Raw genomic sequence first — 27,933 nt, 5'->3', positions numbered from 1 at the left:
CTGTGAAACAGTAGATATCTCAACCAAACAGTTTTATAAAAGAAAAAAAAGAAAAAGAAAAAAGAAAATGTACTGAAACATTACACAAACTGTACAGTGACATCCATTACAACAAGTAGAAAAAAAGGGGCGGCATGATAATTTGGTGTGACGACGCCTTTACTCGAGACGGCAGCAACAACGAGCTGCTGCGAGAGACAAAACGGGAAATGAAACGCGAGAGAAAAACATGTGACCGGCTTTCGAGCTCAGCTTCTGTTTTGTAACATGGTTCAAACAAACTCTTTAATGACAAATCTTAACAAGGCTTTACCTTACTATCAAAATGCTTCGTTGTTCACGTGATCTTTAATGTATAAAACAGCTTTAACGGATGGAAATCGCCAAAATGTGGCAGGTTTGTCCTACACACAAATTAAGAGTTTTACTACACCCAGTGCTGCCTCTTTTTTTTTGGTAACAGAGGAGAGAGAGAAGCCCTTGCCCAATTGGCCATGGAACATAAAAAATATATATATATATTTTTTTTTAACCAGATGGTATTAAAGGACAAAGAAAGGGCAGAGCATTTCTTTTATGCTCACAATCAAATCACAGGTGTGATGAGTGTTCACTCCACCCATCATTTATGAAGCCCCATTTAAAACAAAAAACAAAACAAAAAAAAAAATAAAGAAACCAACTTGAGGCATGACAACACCACAAAAGAGACACAGGTACAAACAGAATTCCCTCCTCTCCTCTAATGTAAAAGGCGACTGCGCACCAATGTTTAAAAAAAGTAGCATTATTACATTGCTGAACTTTGTATATTTGGTTTTGGTACAACATCAGGTTGTTAACATGTTGCCTCAGGCTCACAAGCTTAAGTTTCCAAGATGGGGGAAAAAAATCTCAGTTGAACCCCACCTCGCGTGTCGTTAGCTGGTGGAAGCACCCAGTCTACATAATGCTTACAAAGTTCGAAGGAGCACCAGCCAGTTCGACTAAGATAATCCCAGGAACCTTTTACACGTCCACACAGACACATCAACATGTGATGCACTTTTATTTCTTTTTTGGTTTTGGTCTGACTGTAATAGTTTTACCTTTTATTTCATTTATTTTTTTCTTTTCTTTCGTTAATACAAATTAAGCTAAAAACGTAAATGAAAAAACAGTATAACACCTAGAAGTCCTACATGCATGGAAGACAGTCACATTTCTAAGTTCATGTCACATTTGTTCCAGTAATACATCGATGCCTCGCGATCTTTCCACCCTTCGTTTTGTCATAAAGATGTCGTATTGAGCTAATTTTTGGTGGTGGCTGGTGCATTCTTGGTGAAACAGCATTAGATAATAGTCTACAATCAAATAAACTAGTGGACAGAAAGAAAGAAGTAAAGTCTACAAGCCATCTACCAACACCCTCAATGGGTTAGCAGTGGAAAGAGCTATTGGTTACATATGCTCAACCAAAGATGTTCTCCTATTCTCTTCACACCAGCCCTACCGTCTCTCGTCCTGCCTGGTTCGGAGCAGTGATCCCCCTCACCTTCCTGGAAGGGTACAAACCCATAGTAAGGATGCTAACATCTGTGCTTGACACATCGTTTGTGTCGGCTCGTAGCGGGAACTGCCGACAAAGTTGTGAGCGGTACGTTTTGGGGACGGTTGCGTGCACCTCTGTGCAAAACGTCAGTTGCTCACCTTAAAATCCTAACAGAAGGATACATTGATGCAACAGTGTCTTGTGTTGAGTAGGCAGAGGGTAATCTCAGAGGAACACTGGGGCAGCACTTTGGTACAAGCAAGGTGAGCTAGAGCTCCCTGGTGGTCCGTAACCACAGTTTGGCTGTCAGATGCCAAGGCTTCAGCAGATACGGGCAATTACACACAGTTTCCCAAAGCAAAGAGTTGAGTGTAAAGGTCAAACAGCACATGAACAAGCCGTGGGAGTACTGTGTAAAGTTAACGTGCATATACACATAATGTACAGACATCATGATCATCTACACAGCTGGATGTGTGTTTTTTTTTTCTTTTTCATTTCCCCCCCCCAAAAGTCCTTGACAATAAGGATGTTTTTCTTTATGTCTCTGAGCTCCATTCCCCCCTTTTTTTAACTTTTAAAGAGCGGAGAACTGGAATGAAGGTGAAAGGAGAATTTCCTCCCAGCTACTGTACAGCTGTCCTGTGGTCCAGAACAGCAAGTGTGAATGAAATGTGTATACAACTTCATGTGGCCTGTTCACAGGGGAGAAATGAAACAAAAAATAAAAACAAAAAGAAGAAGAAAAATAGGAACACAAGATGATTTTTAACAGCAGACCACAGTGGGAATAAAGAGAAGGCAGGTAAAGCCACCAGATCAGTTGGAAGTGTCAGAGTGGACGCTGCCAGGTGGACCAGGAGGGGAGGTAACCGAGGGCGGGTTGGTGGTGTCCTGCCAGCTGTTAGCCTGCAGTCAGACAAGGAGGGAAACGGCACAGAGATGAAGACTGATGACCAATTTCTTACCTTAATTGGTTAAAATATGCTACCGGTGTCCTTGTTGAGGAAAATCCTGGTCAAATAACTGAGCACAATTCACATGCAACTGAAATATTTCTGCAAGCGTCAGGAAGTTTACATTTAAGGCCGTAATTTAAACTTGTGACCCAAGTAAATTGTGTTTAATGCTTTTTTTTTCTACCCAGGATCATGGTGTTTGTAGTTTAGTTACGTCACATTAACATCTAAATTCTTCCAGTAAAGCTGCAGAGAAAACGGCAAATGTTGCAGGATGATGCAACGAATGGACAAATATAAGACAACCATTTCTACTGCAACACCTTGAAATATTGGACACGTTTTAAGATGTGTAAAAATTAAGACAAGTGGATGACTTGCAAGTTGCTAATGGCTATAGCAATTTGTTAGACTGTGAACAGTTGCTGCAAAATTGCTTAATCTCTGGAAATCTGAATTTTTAAAACGGCAATGAAATGTAATTGGTATATATAATATATTAAAAGATGGTGCCATATTTTAAAATACACATTTCTTTAAGGTGTTTGTAAGCTGAATTTCATATGTTAAAAAAAGCTTGGACAAATGGCAGAAAAAGCAAGCTACTGAACCAACATTATGAAGATATCCAACTGGATGGATGTCATTTTTTCCATCCTTTAAATTTCCGATAACATGAGAATACAGTAGCGGTCGCTAACTCGGCTATAAAAACTATAACAACACAGACTTACATCCAGGCGATGAGGGGTGAAGAGGCCGCTGCTTGACAACTCCTCATAGCCGCCCGTCAGGTGTGTAGCACGGTGCAGGGTATCCACCTGTGAAAAGAAACATTTAAAGCTTAACATTTTTAATGACAGAAGAAAATTTGTCATCAACGGGTCAACAAAGTGCAGCTGGTATCCACAAACTTCGACATAATGCAAGCGAAGTAGTGTGCATTACTCGAGCCCCTTTTAGGCCACACTTTCAATCTACAAATGTTCCGTCAGCTGAAAGGTCCCGACATGAAATGGAGTGGTTTAAGTTGACCAACCAAAATAACCGCTTGATCGTCTTTGGGTGCAAAACACAGACGCCTAACCACTGTGAGCAGAAAGAGCCAGGAGAGAAACCAGGCTGACCTGATGCGGCTTAACGCAAAGATAGCAACAGGAAGTTGCAAAAAGAATAGATGCAAAATTATCCTCCGGTGCTCATCTGGTCTGATAACTATTTCAATTCACAGAAAGCAGTGTGGGCGTCTAAGCTAAAGGTTGAGGTTGTATTTGTGAAGCGATCTGAAAGAGCCTTCAAGTGTAACCAACCCTCAAATCAACTTTTTTTTTTTTTTGGCTGATAAACAGTTTGCATAGATTATTCAGGGTTGCATCTTAATGTTTCTGTGTGAAGTTTGACATTGTATCAATTTAATTCCACATTATTTGTGATGGTCCCTTTTGTCAAACGGTGCCTTCACAGTTAAATTCTCATTTGTTTAAAACACTACAACTTTTTATCAGTTGTCCAACTTGGGTATAAAAGCCTCTCCCTCGGACACACAGCCCCAGCCTGGTGCCGAGTCAGGAGTTGGAACAGCAAGTGTGGTCAACGGCGAGTCAGCTTTACAAATGTGAGATTTATTTGCAATGTGGAATCCGAGTGGGTCTCCTTTGCTCTGACTATCGACATACTTCAGGACAGAGCAGTCCTAAAGTATAAATATAGCGACAAAGTTAATAAGTTGGTAAAAGTGCATCTTTTGCTCCGACTACAGACCCGTTCAGGCCCTCTTATCCCCAACACTTGGTCACTCTCCTCGGGCGTTTCTTGGCTCCACCCAGCTGGAATTTTTTTCCCCTAAATTTCTCAAGCTATGCTTCCACAGGGGTGGGGTTGGGGCATAGTTGCACTTTAAGTGCCCTGCTGATGCGGTTCCACCCAGTTTAAGCTTAAACATTGCCCAAGCAATCAGACATACCAGTAAGAGAAAGTGAAACCAAACAATAAGTCTGATTTGCGAGCCCCATATAAAGCATTACAACAGAAATCTGTGGATTTTTAACAAATGGCAAAACACCACTTTCAACAAATGACCAACTGAACACAAATAAAAACTAGCTACATGGATAAAGGGGTAATACGAAATGTTTGGATGGAAAAACAAGAACTGGCATAGACGGGAAGCTGTGATGCTGTTGGAGGAACAGGATTGCCTAGAGGCAAAGAAACTGACCATTAATCAAAGAGATTATTGGTTTGAATGCCATCATTTATACATGGGTTTGTATCAGCTGCATGCTTCGAGTTGGAAAGCCTTGATTCAGAGCTCTGATATACCCTGTAATGGGTTTTGACATATGTACGCAAGATAGAAAATCCAATACTTTCAATATCCCAATTCTCTCTAAAGAAACAATGGTCAGTTTGCACTGTGGAGGGGCAGGATCTAGTGGTAATAATATCAAAGGTTCAGTCAGGACGGGATCCGACGAGGGGTCAGAAGGAGTTAGGCTAAGGGAAAATATACAGGGATGCTCTGCGGACGGTTTACACCATGGGGATCAACTCCAACTCTGCAGCTGTCCTCTTTGCATACCTGCAGCTGTAGAGAGGGGGTAAAGTTGAGACCCTCACCATTGAGGGAACGTTGGCCAAGGTAGGTATCACCTGCATGAGAAAAGCTGCATGGTGACCCTTAAGAAAGCATGCGTGCATGTTTTTTTTTTTTAATGTATATAGTTAGGTTGACTTTCTCTATACATCCATATACAGTTAAAATCAGATCATTTCACACATTGTATTAAAAACTTTAAATCTAGCTAAATGTTTCCTGTTTTAGGTCAGTTGGGATTATTTATATTTGCTAAATGCTATAATATATGGAAGATTTGTATTTGTTCTCTTTTCTTTCTTTACATTAGTAGTTCAGAAGTTTGAATTAATTAACATCAACGTGTGTTCCGGAGAAGAAACGTGTTTTGTACTATGTGTGTATTAACTCAACAAAAAAAAGCAAAAACAAAACTTGCAACGGGGCTGGCTGAAGCAAGTTAAGAAATTGTCCTTATCTATACTACAATGAGACTTGTACCACCGTCATCTGAAAGGTCAATAAGAGAGGAAGAGGTCATTACTCCAGAAGCAACACACAAAGGCAAGTTACAGTTTGCAAATGACCACAAGCACAAAAATAAATACTGAAAAGTTTCAATTATCTGTCTTACATTTGGCCAAATTCAGTTTCAACAACAAGAAGATCTCCGAGGAAACGACTGTGGCTCACGGTGCAAACCAACTGCATGCCTGACAGTATTAACTATTTCAGTCAACCATGGAAACTTTCATGTTCCTCCTTTGAGTGCAGAAACCTTAAAACAGAACACAAGATGTCTGTGGAATATCAAAAACCAAAACAGTAAGCTACCAAAATCACCATAAAGATCTAGAAGGACAATTTATGGCAAGAAAAGATATACAACTTCAGATATCACACAAATGAGATAAAATACATGTAAAAGTCTTTAAAAAAAACCTTAGCATTGTTCCAGAAAGACTTTCAGTTATTCAAAATGCTGCATGTCTTGACTAGTAAATGCATCAACACTTGCTGCGAGATAATAAAAAAGAAAATTCCCCAAACGCCTGTCGTTTATAAAAACTCTTAACACAAAATGCCAGAAAAAGATCCGGGTGTCGCCCAGAAACCAGAAAAACCAGCAAAGGCTCAGAAACAAACAAACAAAAAAAATCCTCACCAATAAAAACCAGGAAGTAGGACTATGAGATGAGGAGGGATTGCGCCAATACCTGAGTTGGGTGTTGCTGGAGAGTTAGCCTGACTGGCTTGCGCTGACACATTCGCAGCATCCACCGCCGTTTTAACCGCGTACAGATTAGCTTCTTCCTGGAACTTACCGATGTTCTTCTTGTAGCGTATTCTCTTGTTGCCAAACCAATTAGAGACCTGAAGAACACATGGATTTCAGGTTATAAAGCCGTGAATAAACATTTGTTTAGCTGCAGAATCCCCCCTAAAGCTAAAAAAAAAAAATAGGAAAGCCATGACTCTACTCGGTTTGCACCAGTCTGCTCAAATTGAGGACAGTCAGTATAAATTGTTGGCAGAAAATTGTTTAATGAGTAAGAGGTAAAAATGAGACTCTGTATGTGAGGGGAGCCGTTCCAAACTCAATTGGGTTAATTTGGTTTGACAAATCGTGTAGCCTGCTAACCCTCAGTGCACATAGTTGTTAAGTGTGTGATCCCCAAAGTGTTGGTGTGTGTACTCCAAGTCTTTTCAAATCCATAAAATCTGTAATTTGTATGGTGCATTCCTAGTTTTAGCTAAAAATGGCGACAAACCTGTTGGCTTGTAAATTACATTTCTTTTCACCAGAAAATAACATTTCAAAGCTGTCGGGATTTAACAGATGGTGACCTTCAGTTTGCTTTACCAGCAACTATTTTGGACAGCAGCTGTGTAAGCGATTCACCTGAGACACAGTGATCCCACACTTTTTGGCCAGTTCCTCCTTTGCTTCCTCGCTGGGGTAGGGGTTAGACAAGTGGGAGTAGAAATACTCGTTCAGTACTTCTGTAGCTTGCTTGTTGAAGTTGCGCCTCTTACGTCTGACGCGCACAAAAGAGATCATGAGCAACAGGTTGGGCATTTGAAGAACATGTCAAGCATACCGGTGTCGCGTAATTACAACCAAAAACACAAAGACGGACCTGGCATCAAGGAAGCGTGAGCGCAAAATCATGACCGCCTCGCAGGTGCTCTGTTTGAGCTGCATCTGGATGGAGCTAAATTTACGGTGGATTATGGCCACCATGCGTTCAATCTCCTTGGGAGAGATGGGCCGTGTGCGAGACTGCTCCCTCAGCAGGTTCATTACATGGTTGGTGAATTCACTGCAGGCCTGGGAAAAAGAAAGAAAAAAAAGAACAGAAAGGAGTTAAGTGCTATTGTTAAAAGATGGGATGAAGTGCATGTGTTACTGAAGAGTACAGATTAGGATGAGTCCTGAACTGATCAGATTAACTTCATATGAAGAAGAATTACAGGGATAAAACAGTAGATTCAATCAAAAAACACTAATATCAGACTGATTGATTAGAGCCGCTCTAACAATAGTTTCAGCCATTTTAGACTGCAATAACTGTCCAAGTGCTAAAATAAATAAAAGGGTATTGAGGAATTGTTTCAGTTCCCATTTTATATCCGTTTTTCTATTTGTGCATTACTTTTGCAAAGCCAAATAAAATGAACAAAAGGGAGGCTTTGTTCAAGTTCAAAGGTTTCAGTCTGCTCAGAACAAACCTGTTCATATTTCTCCAGCTCAGAATGATATATCTGACGGATCTGGGCAAGTTTGGCTCTGTAGTCAGAGTGTTCGATGCTGCTGTCGGTGGGCGAGCCCCCCGCCGCGGCTGCAGCTGCAGCGGCTGCAGCCGATCCCCCGCCTTTCTCTGGTCCTGACACGCCCTCTGCAAGCAACATGTTGTCCAGCCGCATGATTTGGGGGTCTGGGGGGTCTTCTTCCTGTACACCTCGTATACTCAGAACTAGAGAGGAAAGAAAACACACGAAAGTCAGACAAGTAGGGTCGGCAACTACAACTAAGAGTCATTATGAACAGACAACTGGATGTGACGAAGATTTATTATTTAAAAAAAAAACCAAAAAAAACGAAGAGCTGCTCTGTAAAAACTCAGGAATGTTTATTGTCCGATTGGTTGGATACAGGGTGAATTTTCTTTAAAGCGTGGAGTTGCTCTAAACAAACAGCAGAGGGCAGTGTGGTCTCTCGATGGCAGCCTGCCAGAGATAAGGGCATGAGGCATGAGGCCAGTAATAGAAGTGCATGTGCTGTCACTATGAGCCCCAGTGGCCATAAGTATAGTTATCAGTCGCTGCTCTCCACCACTGTATTATACCAGGACCTCTGTCAGCCTACAGCCTTGCTCTCATCTCTCTCTCGTTCACACATACATTCCCAGACACATACACACTCGCCCTTACAGACACCACTCCGTTACCAAAGTTTTAACTTCAAACAATAATCTTTTCTCAGGGCCTGCAGCTTTTAACACTTAACTAAATTTCCTCCTGCCCTCATTGCGTTTCAATCATTCAACTTCAGAAAGTAAGCGCGGAAGTCTCTTGAACAAATCAGCGTCTTCACTTTAGTAACAAGAGTTAGAAACTTGTAGGAAATTACGACGTGATAAATGATACGCAGTTGTTTATTGTATGTTTAAATCTCATTAAAGTAAAAGTTTTTTTGTATGTCAGACTGTTATGTTAATAAGAAATACTGAACAAATATAATTACTGGATAATGATTATTAAGTTAAGATGAATTAATTTGCATTACAATGTAAATATTGGTTCAACCTGTATTCACAGGTGTGGGTTATTTTAAGTGGACAATAGATTCAGATGCGTATCATGAAAGTAATAGCCGTTGGTTTTAAATAACGGGGATAAATAATCCCAGCAGTGACTGTGTGGCGTTAGGTAATTTAATGATTTTTGTCAAAATGCAAATTTTTTTAGAATTTGTTCGAGGTACATTTTTACGTCAAATAAGTTTTTCGTTCCAAATTCATGCGCTTCTCTGTTCACTTGGTTAAAAAATTTTTTTAGGCTTATTTACAATAAAATTGTGTTTTTATGTGTGAAGCAATCAAGGGCTACTCAATGGTGTAAAAAAAGAAAAAAGAAATCTGAAGACGGTTTTCATTTTCTTTTCTCCCCAAGTTAATTTGCTAAGTTTTTCCACCGCATTACCAGGCCCACCTTTGCTTCTTCGCTAACTTTTCTTATTGTTTCTGCTTGCCTTTTTCTCTCCCTTCCCTTATGTTTCTTCTCCACCAAAGGCACATTCCTGCTGTGTTGCTCCCCCATCTCAGGGCTTAGGAATGCAGCAGACCCAGTTGCCTGAACTAATGACCCTGATTCGCCCATCTCTTTCCCTCCTTTTCACTCTCTCCCCCCCCCCACTTTTAAAAACACAAGCGGTCTCTGCACTTTTTAGTCAGATAGCCAACAACTTCTTAAAAACGGGCCGACAATTATCAAATTAACTTGTTTACCAAAACTTTTTGTTGCGAGTCTCCTGACTGAAGCTTCAAGGAAAATGATTAAGGTGGTAAAGATTTGTGGATTTCTCACTTTTTCTCACTTTTGCTGCCCAGTGAGACGTACACTGACCTACCGACAAGAGGGCAACTGCTGCTTTTGGAGCTTCTCACCTAACTACCCCCCCTCTCTCCTTTTTTACTGTGACTCATTATGGCCCCCAGCTGTAGCCTAATGCCCCAACATTCCCCTAATTACTCCAATTAAGCTGTGATTACCCAGAATTGCACTCATGCACAATCTAGTGGCCCAGTGATATTACAGCAGCTGTTGAGATGAGTTAAAAATAATAAAGGACTGTAAAAAAAAAAAAAAAAGATTACAATAAAAATCACCAAAAAGTAAAATTAACAGTTTCTGAAAGCTGAAAATATCAGAACTGCATACTTTGGTGCAGTCGTTTAATTGTGGCCAGTTACTTTTTTTTTTTTTTCCACATATATTATGTAGGTCTCCATTAGGAATCCTAAAAAAAAAAAAATCAAAAAGAGCTGCAACTGCAAAACACTAATATTTTTAAGACAATAAGACAGGCTCACAGCCAACATTTATAGCTTTTAGAAATCACCATTATGCATATGTTACAAGTCTAGCTGGGCGGTGTGGCATTGGAAGACTAAGCGAGCAACACATACTATGAAATATTCAGGGTATCCAGCTGGGCTCTCTCTGCATACATAATCATTCTCATTTCTGCACAGCCAAAGTAGAAACATTGTGCCGTGCAGATACAAAAGACGAAATAAAAAGTAGTGCAGGTAAAGGTGAACAACTGAGCCAACAGTGTAGTGCTGTACATTAACTGCAATGCTTTCCTTACATAGGCATAGATAAGGCTTAAACGCCGTCAGTATATCATTGCTCAGCTCAGAGCACAAGCTTTATCCTTGTCTGTCTTTTCCCTCGCTAGCATCCCCTTTTTCACTCTGTCTCCCCCAACACACATCCCCTCCCCCCTCTCCCTTTCAACGCACCCTTACGACACATGCACACACACACACACACTCTCCCCCAGTGCCCCCCCCATCCCCACCCCCTGTTCTCCATTTCAGTCGAGTTCTCCATGTGAGCCGCAATCCCTCATGCTGTCAGCCCCCCCTTTCCCTCTCTCTGTAGACAGACAGGATTAGCATTTTAATTGCATCAGCTCCCTTGGGTATTCTCAGCCTTTCACTGGGAGAGAGCAAGGGATCGGGGGAGAGAGAGAGAGAAAGAGAGAGAGAGAGAGAAGAAAAAAAAAGAGAGGGGGGAAAGGTAAGGAGAGAGAGAGAGAGGGTAGAAGGAGAACCAAGGAGAATTGAAAAAAGGAGTCACAGAAGAAGATATGTGTGCAAGGAAGAAAGGGACTGAGAAAGAGGGGCAACAGAACTACACTGAATCTGGAGTACAGATGCGCCAGAGAGCAGAAGAGCCAGAGAGAAAGAAAACATTGTGAATACCTCAGGTTGTCCCAGGCGCTACAAGCAATCCAGATACGAGGACAACTTAAAATAGAAATGCTTTCGCTTTGAAAAATATGAACATGCTGCACAAATTTATCTAACAAAACTCCAGATACAAGTCTTAAATTTCCATATATAAGTACATTTAACTTTGGGAATAAGTACAGCGTTTCACAAAAATACATCCTCAACTTATCCAACTTTATTTTGTTTGGCAGTTTAAAAGAAAATCTCAAAGGTTGGTTTAGAGTTCAAGTTTCCAAAAAAAATACTCAAGCATAACATAAACACTAATGGCCTATGAAAAATTAAAAAAAATGTAAGAACTTCGGAGTCATAATTAAATAATATACAGATTGAGTACACGTAATCTTCAACTAGTGGTCTAAGGCAACAGCCCCTTTCATAAAATACTTTAATGCTGATTAAGGCACCTTTTATTTCCATGCGTTTTGTGAAAGAAGCGATGCAACGAGGGGGGTTGAAGTCTACCCACCCCAGACTCACCGAGGGAGGTAGTCACTGCGTGCAGGAGTGACGTAATGATGGCGTACGGTTTGTGCGACCAGACATCTACAGGGCTCCAAAATCTTACGTTTGAAGCAAACAACAGGATTGCTAGGCGAGGTTCATCCACTTTTATTGTCTTGAAAGGAACAATATGCAACTTTAAGCTCAAATTTTATGTGTACTAATAGTAATAATGCCATCTAGCAACTCCTGTTGGCTTGCATGTTAGGCTTCATCTCTGAAAGCTCACAGCTGCGTGGAATATTTCCATTTCCACTCGAGATTTATGCGTAGCCAGAAGCAGCTCTAAGTTGGCTCATTTTGTTGTGCTAAAAGAGGCAAACTTTCAGTCGTTTGTTCAGACGTTCAAATCTCCTATTCAATTCTCTTGGATTAGAAGTTTGGTAAATCTTAGATCAATTCCACTATATACAGGAACAAATGAAAACATAATTAGAGATGGAAAAAAAAAGTGTTAGTAGGTAAAAAAAAAAAAATTATTCCAAAGTAAATTTTGGGCTAAAATTCAACAGCACAAAGATGCACCCTTTTTTTTCCTGAAAGGCAGTATTTTTGTAAAGTACTGTCAACTTAATGAGCCCAATCCATATGCTCATTCCTACTTTAAGCAGCTCACACTAATCAGCATCTGTTTGGGTAGTTCACCAGAGTCCTGTTGCACACAGCCCCCCACTCTGACACACACACCACACACACACACACACACACACACACACACGGAAACAGAGAGAGAAAGAGAGATGGAGGTACAGATTGAGAGTAAACACAGTGTGGTCTGACTAAAGTGTAAATGGGCGAAGTCACACCTAAGGCAAACACAACACTTCAATCCAGCACATCATTAGTCAGCCATTAATTAACCAAAATGGGCAGGGGGCCACTTAGGCGTAAATTACAACAACGCCAACAAATACAAAGAGCAAATATATTAACAATTCTTTTAAATACACTGAAACAAGCCAACAAATATTACAGTTGCATTCTTTTCTGGAATTACTACATCTTCCTGACAACAGTTACATTTCTTTCCCTTAAAAAAACACTTGGTATACTTCTTTGTAATTCATAATAAAAACTAGACATTTAAAAATAAAAAAAAATAATGAATTTGACAAGCAGTAAAAACTACTAAATACCTTCAAAGGACACCAACAAAAACATTACTGTGTTAGATTCAATTAAAACTCCAGGTGAATGTAAGGAAGATGACAAATGGTTCAAATTTCCTCAACACCAGAACATTTAAGTTAGTCGTACAGATTTAACTACAGAGGTCTGCACAACTAAAATGTTAAGGATTTTGCTACTTAATAATAGAAATTCATTATCTATTAGGTAATGTTTGAAGATAAAAAAACAATGAGTAATATCATGTAAAAACAATTACTGTCATCAAAAGCAGCACTGAAACAGAAAAGTAAATTTTGAGTACTGTTGTGGACTACTAACACGACATTATCGGCGAAGTACATTTCAAGACGGAGAGAAAAGCAAAGACGAGAAGAAAGAATTGAAAATGTCACAGGAGGATGAGGAGGATGATGAAGAGCACCTAAGCAGGAGGCTTGTTACAGCACTGCAAGGATCTTCCCCCAGTCAACTCTCATCAGGCCAGCTGCCTCCTGTGCTCATTAGCACAGACTCTTAAGGAGCTCCTAAAGACTTTGTGAAAAATGAACGCTCATTTGAGAGGTCGTTAATTTGCACTGTTATGCAAATTTGGTGGCAATTAAGCCATAGATCAGAGGAGCGGTGCCCATTTATAACAAGTGAACAAGCATTATGACACAGTCAGATGGTGCCAGAGAGAACTGGGGCGACATGGTTAGTCTGCTCGGTTCAAATGTACCACCTCAGTTCTGAATAAAACCGATTTGCTATTAGCATGAATCACTGGGCAAAAAACCCCCGAGGTTTTTGACTGGCATGACCTCTGGATTTGTGTAGCAAACAGCATGCACAGATCTGGTTAAAGCATCAAAATATTTAAAACAAAGTGACACAGCTCCCCAAAAAGCATCTGTAACCAAGACTTAAAAGTGACTTAACATGAATCTGCACAAACGGCATCAACCAGCCTTACAGCTGCGCTGATTTACTACATTACAATGTATAGCGTCTTAGTGTTTGTGTTTACACCCCTCCCGCTGCCAGCCTGATGTTTCTATTTCTTCCTAACATTAATGACATGGTGTGAAATAGACAAACATATTGTCTGGGACAGCTATGTGCATAACAGCTAAGGGGTGGAAGACACCCATCAATTGTAATTAATCCTTAATTAGTCAGGATTAGGAGCTAGGCTCAGAGACTCTCCCATCCCACTACCACCAAACTGGCACAATCCAGCTGAGACTTAATTTACATATCTTTAATTAGTGATATGCTGACTTCCTTTAAGAACAGCACATAGAAGTGGTTTGAATAGCAAAGACATGTCAGAAAGGGGAAAAAAAGTTACATTTGTGACAAACAGAGTGTTTTTACTTGCTTAAGCTGAAAATGTGCCAATCTGTGATGTTTTCAGCTGAACGTCCTAATCAGAGCAAAATGCCAGAGCCTGTAACTTTACTTCACCCGTTTCTTTTTTTTTATTTTTATTAATGCATCTTATTTTTCACCATATGAAACAAAAAGCACTGAAAACCGCTGTCCAATATCTAAATACAATCCCGCAACAAAAAGTCCTGAAATGACAGTGTCCCAATACGTTTATTCATTTAGAAATCTCGATTCGTACAAATGCAGAGTTAACAGACAACCCAGTCGATGATGTTGGTAAAAACACCCTGATGCAGAAAAGTCTGGTTCCTGCAGGAATAACGCCACATGGGGAAATCAACTGGCCCACACGCCATTAGGTCTGGGGTGCTCTTGATCCCCAGTTTGAGTCGGGGTGTGTGTCTGTGCGTGTGGGGGTGTCTGTCAGGGCCAGGGGTCTGTGTGATATTAGCCGTCTGCCAATCTGGCTTGGGGAATGGACACCAAGTAATTACTCTTGCTCTTACTGCCTCATCAATCTCTGTATCACTCCTGCACCCCCTTTAACACATTGTCTTTTTTCATCCTCTTCTTGAAAGCAGTAGGGGAAAAATTAATGGCGGGATGACACAATACACACAAATTCATTGGATTTTTAAATAAAATAAAAAAAGAAGAGTCATGCTAATCCCAAGGATGTATTTAAGAGAGAAGTGTTAATTGAGCAACAATAGAAAGCACATTTAACTTAAAAACCCTAGAGATAGCCAACACGGTTCTTCTTAGGGAAACTATTTTTATCCGATAAACATTTTTAGCTTAAAATAGATTCAACATTTTTCCTCATAAAATATAATGAAATACCTCCCTCGGGTTCTTAACAACTCATAAAATTTTATGGCTCTATTCCAAGTTAGGCTGCTTGAAAACTAATAATAATTAGGCCGTTTTAATGAGGCAAGTGATTCACATGACTTCATCAAGTGATCTCAGCCAAAATCCTGGAGCACAAAAATACCCGACTAAACTGGTGCATGTGATGTTGTTTTCGTGGGAAAGAGAAGAAAGTGTCCCGAATCGAGTATCACAAGTTTGGTTTTTGACTCGCTTTCAAAAGAGGTTAGTAAAAATGTCCCAAATTTGACGACGTGTCCTAAATATCCCTTGAGGTAGAAAAAAATTATTGTTAAAAAAAAAAAAAAAAGGTCACAGTATTTAGTGAAGGTTGACTGATGCTACTTCACCCTACAGTGACACGACACAGTTCATTTAATGGAAATTTTTTTTTGAAAAATTCAAATCCCCAAAAGTAATAAACTGTCTCTGTTGAGACACCAGTAACATTTCAACTATGTTGAAATGTTTGTCGTTTGATTTTACTACAATTAAAAAAAATAAAAAAAAATAAAACCATAAATCTCAAACTACAACTGGCTCCCCAAATTCCTCAGCATTAACCAGTTCAGCAGGCTTCCCAGTGGTCTTTAAACCAGTCACCTCACAGCAGGAAGCTGTCTGGCTTGATCTTCAACTGTCCACAGACTAAATGCCTATTGTACTTTAGGTGCATTTCCTGGGTCAAAGCAGGGATTTTAAGGGTTTAATCCAGAAACCTTACAAGAATTTTATCGTATTTTCCTTCCAGGATACAAAATAACACAATCACAACTGCTAAGGATTGTGGATTGTGAATAGATTTTAAGTTTGAATGGAGGAGAAACACTGCCACTGCTGCATGAATGCATGTTGTTATTGTCCCTCTGGGACACAACTCACAGCCTTTAATTATTAAAGATCTGTAGATTAAATTTCTTTGAACTAGAAGCGACTGTAATTCAGTTTCAGATTTTAATCACAATGAAACGATTATAAATTGTGTTTTCAAAATCACAGTTTGTAAATTTTGACCAGAGTTCTCTTTCATCCTCTTTCTTAAAAAATTAATAAAAAAAAAAAGGGGCGAACACATAAGACTGCATCAGAAATATCAAGTTACAACGTGATGCAGTTAGATATTTCCAGAAGGCCTGGAGTAACTCTCTGTGAGCCAATTTTTGCAGTTTTATTGGTACATATTTTATTTTTCCAACTGGAACTCCTTCCCTCTCTCCGACATACACACACTCCAGAGTCTGGATCAGAACAGAGATTTCCACAAAGTTTGGAGTGACAGTTCTTAGCTTTTAAACTATGCCTGCTATGACACAATCTGATATTAATGCTGAATTGGTCTGATTTTTCCGTTTTACAAGCATTTTGCTTTCTGCAGTGGCCAAGATCCGTATCCCCAGACTGCAGCAACAGTCTCGCAGAAGAAGGCATCACCGGACGTGATCTACATAATGGCTCCAGTTTTTGACCCCACAGTGGAAACATGCATGACAAAAGGTCAAGATAGTTAAAAGGATTGTGGATGGATGGATTCTAAATAATTTTAAAAAATCATAGTTAATAATTTTTGTCTGTATAAACATTTTTCTGAATGAACTTTTAGTTTAAGGACTAGAGTTAGTTCACTTAACTTCTCGTCGAACAATTTACTTTCTGTAACGATTAATTTTCAATCATCCAAGCTTCATAAACCATAGGCCCTAAGAACAATGCCACCATATTCCACATTTTGGCAGAAAAAGGGACTATACACCCATAAACCACATAATAATTAATATGTTTGGCAGTTCTGGATTTTAAAATGTTTATATTCAACCAACATGCTTATTTCTGATAAGAAATGAACCAGGCATCGATAAAATAAAAATATTTTTACCAATGAAAGAAATATTCTTTTCAGATCAGCTTTTTTAAGCCTATATTTAAGCAGATTTAGTTGAGCAAAAATAACGTGCGTTGCTTTTCCTGTTTAAATAAAATATATCCAAACACAATCAAACAACTTCAGCTGTTTTAATAATAAACTGAAAATTTAATGACTGTTTGAATTTATGTACCTTCTTCACAGGGCCCTTCCTAGACCAAAAAAGGCTTCAGTGCGTGTGTGTGTGTATGTGTGTGTGTGTGTTGGGCAGACAGCAATCAAAGTCCAACAAAATAGTCGACGTCACAAGTTCATGAGATTGTCTTACTTGTTGCAGACAATGCTGTGTTCCTGAGGAGTGCCGACATGCAGATTTATACACACACGTCCAACATCAGTAGATTAAACTAAGACGCTAATGCAAAACAAAGCTGATCTTTCTGATCTTTTCAGTTTCAGACAAGATAGCTTTCCACTGCATCCATACAACTAGTAGATTGATATCAGAGATGTTTGTCAGACAGCCCATCTGGATGTACAGGGTTGATGGCTGTGAACTTGTCCTTGTGATGGGGTAGGGAGTAGGCCTGAAATAATACTGAAGTCTTTAAAACGGTAGAAAAAACAAACAAAAACAAATATATGGATCTAGAATAACTATTGCAATACTATTTTTACAATCATTTAAAACATTTCCAAAAATAAACAGCTGTAAATATTCAAGCTTGAAAAGATGGACTTGATAAAGGTGGCAGAGGAGAGTGAGTGACAGACTCACTATCGGCATGTTAACATCAAAAGGAAATAAAAGTAAGGAAACACATGCCCAAAACTAAAGGACAACTAATGAACTGCAGGGGCTTATCTGAGGAGCTGGTATTAGTTGTCCCACTGCACCATGAGCTATTTTTTACAACAAATACCCATGGGAACAAGGGAGTAAAAAAACCACAGACTCTTCTTTGATCATTCGCAGAGTCCCTTCAAGTAATTTCATGTCCTCCTTGTAGTGCATCTTCAATAAAGAATTGACAAAAGTTATAGTTCACACAGACAGAGGTCATGTTTCATGTGGGAGCTTAGAACAGCACTGGAACTGTTGTAAAATGGGGGTGTTTTGGGGTGGTGGCAGAGGGGGAGGGTGTGTACTGACATTTGCGCAGAACATTTCCTTTACAATGAAAACAATCTAACCAACTGCAGTACTCATAGGAATTCACCTCCCCTCCCCCATGGCCCACCTCCCCTCCTCCAACCCCAACCATTACATTACCATATCAAAGCCCCGAGTTCAGAGTAAGTCTTCTCTTTCAAGAATGGGAGCGAGGCAGCGAGAGGGAGGGGGAGAGGACAAGACCGAAGCAGTAGGAGTAGAACCAAGACAGAGTTTGCTTTTATCCCTGTTTGGTGTGTATGCATCAGTGTGTGCAAGACATATTGTGTACATGGTTGTCCCAACACATCTTTTGTTTATTAGTCGGGGAGGGGGGGGATGCAAAAAAATAAATAAAAAAAATACCTAATGGGTACCAAAAGGACTATTGATTGGGGTTTCTGAAGGATCCAATGAAAAGTCATTTTACATTCCTCAAATAGACAATGGGGCCCAAGGAGGGGGGGGTCTCAGTGGCCATGAAATACCAAAGCAGGTACACAGTGCAGTTAGGGAGCTACGTGGCAGATGGCCAACAGAGTACAAGCAAAGCCAAAGTCTTTGCGTTTCGTGACTGGAATACTTTAAGTATGGCTCCAGTATTTACCCAACTGTATTCTTAGTGAGCTATTCTCTTGTGCTCACAGTACAAGTACTCACAGGTTCTACTGTCTAGTTTGCTGGGAGACCAAATGTGAAAATCAAAGTGAATGGCATTAGGGTAAATAAGACCACTGGTTGCCTGGGAAACAGTGTACCCAGCCCCAATCTCTCAGGCCTAGCCTTTACTTCCCTCCAATCACTAGAGAGCAATAATACATTATTGACAGAGGGCCACAACAGACAGCAGTGCAGTGTTTTCAAATTGTGTTTGAACAAGAGAGACTTACAGTTAGCCAAGGACAGTGAGAGAAGAAAGCATACAGCACAAGAGCATAGAGGAGCTGGAGGGTTTTGCAAACCCAACCCATTTACACAACCATAACCACCAATCTGCCATTCATATCCAGCCGCACCAAAACAATCTATCCAAAAACCGACTTGAATTCCCAACAGAGGCGCTCCTGCATTGCTTAAAATTGGCTACATTTCCCAATTTACAGTGACCAACAGAAGTAGAGATATGCATTTCTCAACAGTTAGACTAGATATTAATAATGCAAGAGTATGTCTTTTCCACCTGATGTTAAGACAACAGTACATGGACCCGGATCATGTTCTGTTGCGCAGTAGTTCCCCTCTCTCCATAAAGTGAAACTGCTGATAGGCATACATGTTATATCACATAAAACTATTTTCACACAGTCTGTGCAACATGAATATTGCAAAAGGCTATTGGGAGTGGAGTATTTATATGCCAATGCTTTGCATGCCAAAAATAGACCCAGCCTGTTGAATGCTGGGTAGATAGATGCAATGTATAACAAACTACAGGTGAAAGAGAGTTGAAAGCATTGTAGGGATAGATGCAAAGGAGTGGTTAAAAATGTGTATTTATTGCTAAAGTTATCATTTTTAGCAATATCACCATTATACGATTTTTGTAGTGAGCCAATATTTACCAATTACCAAAATGTTAGAACTATTCTGCACCTTTCTGCTTCAGGTTCAAATGTAAATCTAAACTGACGTATTAGCTAGTGAAGTCTGAGATGTTAGTTTTGGCATCTTACTCGTGTTTCAAAAGACACTGACTAATTCTGCGCTCCATTTGTAGTCAGAACTCAAAAGTTCTACAGAGTAGGAAAAATCAACAGGCACGCCCTCCTACTTTTAAAAAGTTGACATCGAGATCCAGTGTGGCAGCTGCTTGAGTCAACACCGGTAAGCTGTCGTGACAACATGTTTATTTTACAAGACGCACTTGTAAGAATGAGTCTAAAACTCAAAGTTCAATTCTACACTGAGCAAAATGTGGAAAGTACAGCTTAGACGACGTTCAAAAGAGGTTCTACGAGCAATGGCTGTTTGAGCGTCGCCATAATTGAATCCCAGCTTGTACGGCTACGTTAACCGGAGTTAACTTGGGTGTGATGTCATTCCCAACTCACTCCAAGTTTCGTTTTTGTGGAAAATGGAATGCAGCATGTGATTAGTTTCAGCTGTAAAGTTTGGATTGTTTCCAGGAAAGGAAGAGGTTCCATTAATCTGTGCTTTTAACCAGGTGCATAGTAATAATGATGCTGCATTAACGCATCCACAAAGATTAAATATAATCTTTAGTCAACAACGTCCTAAGAGGGGAAATGCATGGAAAGGGAAAAAAAAAAAGCTCTGAAAAACCTGGGGCAAAAAGCACTCTTTATCTCAGTACTCGGTGCACACAACTAGAGCCCACTGGAAGACGCCGAGTGAAGTAGAGACTCACCTGTCTTTTCTTTGATCTCGCAAAGAACGCTGAAGAGTGCTGGTTTCATTCTGTGACAGTTCAGGGCATGCTTCCTGTAAGACAGAAGAGGGAATAAAACAAAGAAGGAGAGAGGTGGGATTAGGGTAAACAGAACTCCATTTCAAGTCATTCCAAGTTTCTATTCCATAAAAAGTAGTAGAGCAGCTGTCTGCATTATGCGCACAGAACTGTTTTATGCCTTTGTAAGCATCGACACATCCTTGGAGCATCAATCCAAACTAGCAAGAGTAACATTGTCATTAGTGCGCTTTGCACTGAAGAACAGGTAATGATGCCAAACCTCAAGGTCATCATTACCGAGAACCTGATTTCAGGGTTAATACGCGGTAATCTAATTTCTACCTGCTGAAGACGTACTCGATCCATGAAACTAGATGGTGAGTTGACAGAGCCCATTTGGATTAGGATGCATTTTTAATATAACCAGAAATTACCTTTATCGCCAAACAAACTGAAAGCAATCTATGCATAAAAGCGCTACAGTTTACAGGAACGAGATCGCCTCAGCTTATCCGGTTAACACATTCCATTTAACAACATACTCGCTCCCATGACACTTCATAAAAGGATTAAAGAATTGAATGCTGTGGCAGGTTTGATTTCACTCTTTGCTCAGTGCAAGCAGTGTGCAGAGCACTCGATATGCATTTGTCTCGAGGTAAAAATGTTCATTATGGTGTCTAAATAACACTGAGACAGGCGCAAAAGCAGTATTCTGTCTTGTACATTTCTAATTCAATAAACCTCAAAGTACCCCAAAGTTGCATGCTTGAGTTTCTAAGATAAATGACGACACATCAATATAATCAAATTTAATAAAACCTTAGCAACTCACGACATGAGTTATGTCTATAGGCCCTTCATTTACACAATATTCAAACTAGAATATATACAGCAAGAATAAACTCTTGCTTCAAGCAGAAAAAGAACCCTTTAAATTCATACAAATGCACAGTTAAGACGACCCATTAACCCATAATCACTTCAGAAAAGCAACGTCATCCATATCAAAAAGTAAAATACCCATGTGTTCCGACTTCGGCTGGGGTTACATATAAAACTGCTGAGGCAGGTAGTGCAGATCCATTCTGCTGCTCCGCAGGTGAGACAGCAGTGAATAAAAAGCTCATACTTAACAATACCAGGCAGCTCTGACGTTATCAATGGAAATAAAACCATGGTTTATAATTCTTATAATTGCTACAACTGCCTGATGGATAAAAGTGGGGGGGGGGAGTTGAAGTTATTGAAGCTGTGAGGGAGACTGTTGGAAACATATGAAGGTTAGCAGTTAAAAAAGCTCAGTCTGATTTTACAACTGAAACTGATTAATCATATCTTAAATGTTGTAATTTTATAGTCATTTTAATAAATAACTTTTACGAACTCATAAATCTTCAAGTCGGCAAGGAAAATCACCACATTGGAATATTTTTTGAAGCGCTGACAATTGATTTCAAAAGCCACATTTGTATGGAAATAATATTTGCAAAACACTTTCGCCTTTCAGTGTAACATATTTGAATACTACTCAAACAGTATTCATCACTGAATAAACTTTTAACACATACATGCCTCAGGCTTTGAAGGGTGCATTCGTATGCATATTGATGGTCAATTGGTGTGTAAATGTAAAATATCCTAAATTGTAACCCATGTTACACTTTCGTTGAACGCCAAATGGTAAAACACAACTTTTTTTTATTAGAAAATAATTTGTAACAGAAAAAAATAAAATAAAAAGGAGACACTAAAACAGCTTTAAAAAATAGATTAAAGGTTTGTTTAATGATTTATTCAGGACAGGAATTTCTATTTTAACTACACACAAAAATAACGGGATCCCAAAAGTACGCAACATCTCAATCGCAAGCAAGGACTACAAGTATGCAAATATTTGACAAGACAATACATTTCAAGTAGAGCTTGCGATGGCAATAATATTGGTAAATATTGTGATGACAGTACCAGTTTGAACTTATGACAGTTGTCTTCTTTTCTTTCTCCCATCACTTTGTAACCTTTAGTATTTTGAGCAGTATCGTTTGTGTCCAACAAGAACATCTGCTGCTGCGAGATTGTCCAAGTGGATAAATATTACATTAGCATAAAAAAATGAAAGCTCATACACTTGGAATATATATATTTTTCCACTCCAAATAGTCTTTTGCAGTATGAATATTGCACACGCTGATATTGCAATGGGGATATATCCGCGATACGCTGTGCAGTCTTAAATTTAAGTGACATGCATTCCCACTCTGCGTATCAATAATATAGTTGGCCACTTGAAGGAAACTCTAGCTGCCTTTATGCACCGAATGTGTATTTTTATTGGTTGGGATGCTGGAGCTCATAGTAAAGAAAATAGTACAGAAAAAAAAAAAAAAAGAACAAGGAAACCCAGATTAATCATAATCATTACCGTCGCAATTTTCAGCAGCATTATTGCAAATATGCATCTTCCTGATAATGTGCATCTCTAATTACAACCATAAGCAGAAGAGCCTCAAATCCCATTCTCTGGTGAAATGGGTTGTCACAATATTTCAAATTCAATAGTGGAAAAAAAACCCATCTACCATTACCATTAGATAACATTGTTGAGCTGTGAGAAAAAATTAAGAACTAGGAAAACAGAACAATTAATTAGAAATTGCTTCATAACATGTCTTTTCGACTCCAAAAGTAAAATATTGGGAACACTTGCATGAAATAACGAAGCACCACTTAGTATGGAGCCACTGGTTGGCTTTTGCAACGTGGCTAATGTATTAGGTGAGTTTATAAACTGCATACAGCTCTTATTACCATTAATCAAAACAAATTATTCCCCCCCACCCATTCTTTTAATTCATTTCTCACAACGCTACTAGTAGCGCTAGGCTTCTTACATGATTTCCTTCAATCTGTTTTACAAAGATTTTTCTGGTGCATGTTTTTAATGATGTTTTAAAGTCATAACTTTTAAAGCTGCTGAGATTATCTGTAAATATTATTATACAGGAGCTCTATGTCCCAGGGCTTGGCGATATGACTGAAAAACATATCACGATAAGTATTTTATATCAGTCGATGATCATTGGTTAGGTTTTTTGTTTTAAATATCTGAAACACTGCCAAACTGATAACGTGATTAATGTTTTATCCAAAATTTCCTCTCGAGCTATTATGTTCATTTTTTCCTTTCACTCAAAGTCGTTTTTTATTTTTATTTTTGAAGACGTTAAGGACTGCTGCTGCACAGGTTAGTGTTAGCTTACCAATGAGTGATGCCAAAAACCTAGTTTAGCTCACCAAGAGAGGTTGAGAAGTTAAAGCCTTTCCTCTGCCTACATTCCCCAGAATGCTGTGCGGGATTGAACTATTGAACACGTCTATATAAATGATATATATTGCTGTTATTGATTTATTGCCCAGCCCTGTTATACTCCCTCCCTGTGAGTTCAACCACTGAAATTTAGACACAAGTGTACTGCATCTGCTGTATGGATTAGTGCTTCACACTATAGATGTAAACTTTCAAACGTCTTACATGTGGTCATCCAAGTTCAAGGTATTAGACTATTACCAAAAAAATAAATAAAATAAAATAATCAGGAAACTGCCTCTGGCAATAGATATGAGCCTAACCTTATCAATATTTATTGCCATAATGATAAACTGTTCAAAACAGCTGTAACTCCTGGACAACAACCCAGGTAAAGCTTGCCATTACAAATAGTCACGACGATGGTAGAGGAGACTGGCACCACGGGCCACCAAGTCTACCACAACAATTTATTTAAAGGCTGTCTGCAAATGATAGCGCATGGTGCCACACGTATTTAATTTTAACTGATGGTGAATTTAGCATGAAGAGTTTAAAATTTCAGTCTGGCTTTCAAAGACAAATCCCTTAATCTACTTCCAGTTATGTAAAACATACAACTAAGTCAATATCTACATGTGAGCCAATGTGAATTTATTTTACATAATAGGACAAAAATTGAAGCCTGTTGCAATGCAACTGTCACTAAAGTTTACTTAATCGGATATATATGTTCTATATTTGGATTGGTTTACAGTTCTGAGGAGGGAGATCAAGTGAGGGGCCTGAAAAGTGAGGTGACAGAAAGGTGCTTGAGCAGCGAGGTCTGCAGCCAAATCCTTTGGGATTTGGACCCTGTGAATGAAAACCTGCCCATTGTCTGTTTTTGTATTGTTCAGTCTTGCTGCTTTTAAACAGGAAACAGCAATATTTCTTAGGTAACAACACTGATATGTGGTTAGGAAAAACACAAGTATATGTTTGGTGAAAACCATGAAAATCAATATGATGCCTGGTATGGAGAAAAAAAAAAACATGCAAAAAAGAAACATTTAAAAAAATAAACCATTTCTTTTTTGAAACAGCGTGAAGCACAGAGAGCTAACGGATAGCAACCAGTGATGAATATGAACTTGCTACACCTGGTCTAACCACAACTCCCAATTTCTGTTGTAAACATCCTCTGCAGTTTTAAAAGAGGGAAGTGGCACCTACAAGACCCAGTCCAAAGGAATGCCTCTCTGCGAGAGTTTTGAGGGGGGGCAAAAAAATAAATAAAATAAAATAAAATATGTGTCTAGAACTAAATGTCAACTTCCTCCACAAAATCTGTCACTGCTCAATTTGAGATGGGGGAGGGCTGTCTTCACCATGGAGGGTATGAGCAGGAGGGGGGGAGAAGAAGGTGTGCATGCGGTCCAGTACTGACCTGTGCTGGAAGTTGAGTGGCAGGCCACCCCCTGCCATGCCCCCCCCTGCTCTCCCTCCCTCTGTGGGGTCGTCTGATCCACCCCAATGCGCTGGCGATTCCTCTGGCCAGGATCTGAGCATATGGTGACACGGTGAGAGGATGAGGGTGGATGGTGCGCAGGAAGGGTACTCTGCAACACCAACTTCTTGTGCTACCCTGACCACTCCCTATCCTGATCGACTGCCACGTTACATGACAGGGATGTCATGTAACCGTAAGAACGGCTTTAGACATTAAAAGGTAGATCATCCTGACCTAGGAAATGATTGACATATACAGTGACAAAAAGACGATAAAATGCAAGTCATTTAGTATTTATTAGGACCTCCATGTGTAACAACATTCACCGTTTAGTGTTGAAGTTGCTTATGTTTTGGAATTTTCTCAAAAAAAAAAAAAACACAAAAAAAAACAAACAAGTAAATTAGTAAAAAGTCAAATGCACGGTGTCACAAGAGCACTTCTGTAATTTTGTTTTCCAAGTACAATGATAGAGTACATATAAAGTACGGTGGAGGTGTGTGTGTAAAGTAACTCCTACGATGCTTCACAAGTAAGTGCCAATGTGGTACGTTCTGCTGTGCAGCTGATTTGTTTTTGTGCTTATAAATACGAATAATTTAGCTAAATAAGTTCACAACAGTTCCGCCGTTGCCTGTTGTCAGCACAAACTTGAAATACAACAGATGAAACTGAAACATCAGCAAGAGCTAGTTTAACGCAAAATTAATTGTGCCATGAGGGTGTGATGAACTCTCCAAAGTAGTAGTCAAGAAAATGTAATATCTCAACATTCATAGGCTGCCAGTATAGCATCATTCCTCCCCCTCACCACCATCTCATTAATAGAAACTCGATTTGCGGACAGCTGCACTCGCGCACACATTATAGGAGAATTGATTGCACCCAGCACACAATGAAAAGGATGAACACCAGCGAGGGAGGGAGTGAAAGGAGTGAATTAATTAAGAGAACCAGGTGGTCAAATGTTGGGTGGAAAATCACTAGCTAATGACACATCACACTGTGGCCACAGTCTTGCAGTGGACGGTTGTCTATTGTTGAAATACTGACGCTTCATTTGAAACTGACCTTACGCTCTTTGAGCCACATGGCAAATGAGTGTGAGTCACTCAGTGGGCTACATGCTGTCAATAAGTATAGGTAAAGTACTTCTAATACAAACATTGCATTAAAAAACAAGAGTCCTAAATAAATGACACATCACAAACACCACAGACATGCAGGACTGGGTGATGCTTGATCTTAACTTTATGTGGGGGTTGTTCCCCCACTTTACAGTTTGATTCCTGGGGTTATTACTACTATTTTGGACTGTAAATAAAAAGTTGTTTTTAGCTAAACAAGCTGTAAAAATTATTTCAATAATATGAACGATTATAGTTTTACTAACGTTCTTTTTATATGCTAATTTTTCATAATGTTTAACAAACCTGCTACTTCTCAATAGTTTAGATTTGATGAAAAGTTTTTAAAACTTTAAAATTCATATTTTCTTCGTACACAGGTAAATTAACACTAAATAAAAAGTAAAAAAAAACAATAGTTTTGGATGTATTTTCTTTTACCCCCGGCACCCTCCAAAATGTAATACTATCATAGACTTTTTTCCCCGATTTAATATTTCGTTGGTAAACTAATTAGTACAGAGGATCGGCTACTATTACCAAGCCAGTATGTTTACAAATTACAAGTATTCAAGGTGATGTAATTTGCAGCAACAAGATTGTATTTTATTTCTCTTGTTTTACAAATACCCACACTCTACAGTGGACTCCGAATATGTTCAGTATATGCAGGCACAAAATGTACATTCACTTTCATACTTTGGTGCAAATTAACATCGCAGTGTAACGTTACATTAATCCCTCAATAACAAACTATCTTAATTTTAAATCACGCAAGAAAAAAACTGACTTTAGCTTAGCTATCATGAGTGGAAAATGGCTCTTCACAAGTCTTACCTGGCCTGTGCTTCGTCCAGGCTTTCGTCGGTGATGGCCATTATTTGCTGTAGAATATCTCCAATGTCTTGTTGCGGCTGACCGAGGGACTGTTGTTTCCGGACCGAGTCCGGATCACCGACATCGGGCTGTGATAGTCCACCGAGTCCGGTGAGACCCGTCAGCATCCTAGTCTGATCATCCATACTTTCAAAGAAAACTCGCCGTTTTCCTCAGTCGACGAACACAATCAAATAGCTAGCCTATTAGCTAGCCAGCAAAGTGTTTTCCACGATAAATCATACAACACTTATTCCCTTACCCGACAGCGACAATAGGCGATTAGTTTGGGGTTGTTTTCGCAAATCAAATAGCACGAACAAGCTTTACATTCGTCTGTATCTTTTGTTTCTTCTACTAGTTAATAAACGCGGCCAGGCTAACGGAGGCTAACCACCGTGTAAAAAGAAGCAGCTAGGTTAGCAGCAGTAGCCCAGCAGAAAGGCAGCAGGGACACACATGCACAGCCTGTGTGAGCGCCTCGCACATTTTCAGGAAAAATGTATAACGAAAATGTAGCCACAAACGAACATACGCGTCTTTAAAAATAGCGCGGTAATTTAGGGGTTATATCAGGTGTGAACACACACAGTTTCAAACCTTGTTGCTCCTATAAAAAAAAAAAAGTGTTACCAAAACAGACCACGGTTTGCCATTGTTGTTGATGAGTATGTGGGATGTTCTTCAGCGGAGTGGTGTACGTCGCTTTGACCATTAAAACTCACAGCACC

The 27,933-nt window shown here is 39.4% G+C and overlaps 1 protein-coding gene across 4 annotated transcripts; it reads right to left on the bottom strand.

Annotated features, from left to right (window-relative positions):
- Positions 1-531: 531 nt before the first annotated feature.
- pbx4 (pre-B-cell leukemia transcription factor 4) lies at positions 532-27,933 on the bottom strand. Of its 4 annotated transcripts, XM_016660809.1 has the most exons (10): positions 27,164-27,933; positions 25,137-25,250; positions 20,356-20,429; positions 7,802-8,046; positions 7,210-7,400; positions 6,972-7,107; positions 6,286-6,442; positions 5,075-5,145; positions 3,228-3,314; positions 532-2,443 (listed from the first exon to the last, which is right to left on the bottom strand). In XM_016660809.1, the coding sequence occupies exons 1-10, from the start codon at positions 27,346-27,348 to the stop codon at positions 2,354-2,356; spliced, it is 1,350 nt and encodes a 449-aa protein (XP_016516295.1). In that variant the 5' UTR covers positions 27,349-27,933; the 3' UTR covers positions 532-2,353. The 4 variants fall into 4 exon arrangements, with proteins under 4 accessions (XP_016516295.1, XP_016516296.1, XP_007572405.1 ...); XM_016660810.1 differs by lacking the exon at positions 25,137-25,250 and having other exon boundaries at positions 27,164-27,929; XM_007572343.2 differs by lacking the exon at positions 5,075-5,145 and having other exon boundaries at positions 2,392-2,443; positions 27,164-27,929.

This window comes from Poecilia formosa, unplaced genomic scaffold, assembly GCF_000485575.1.
Source record: "Poecilia formosa unplaced genomic scaffold, Poecilia_formosa-5.1.2 Scaffold298, whole genome shotgun sequence".
Taxonomy (NCBI): domain Eukaryota; kingdom Metazoa; phylum Chordata; class Actinopteri; order Cyprinodontiformes; family Poeciliidae; genus Poecilia; species Poecilia formosa.
The sequence above is the reverse complement of the archived record's forward strand: the minus strand, read 5'-3'. Positions and strand labels throughout refer to the sequence as shown.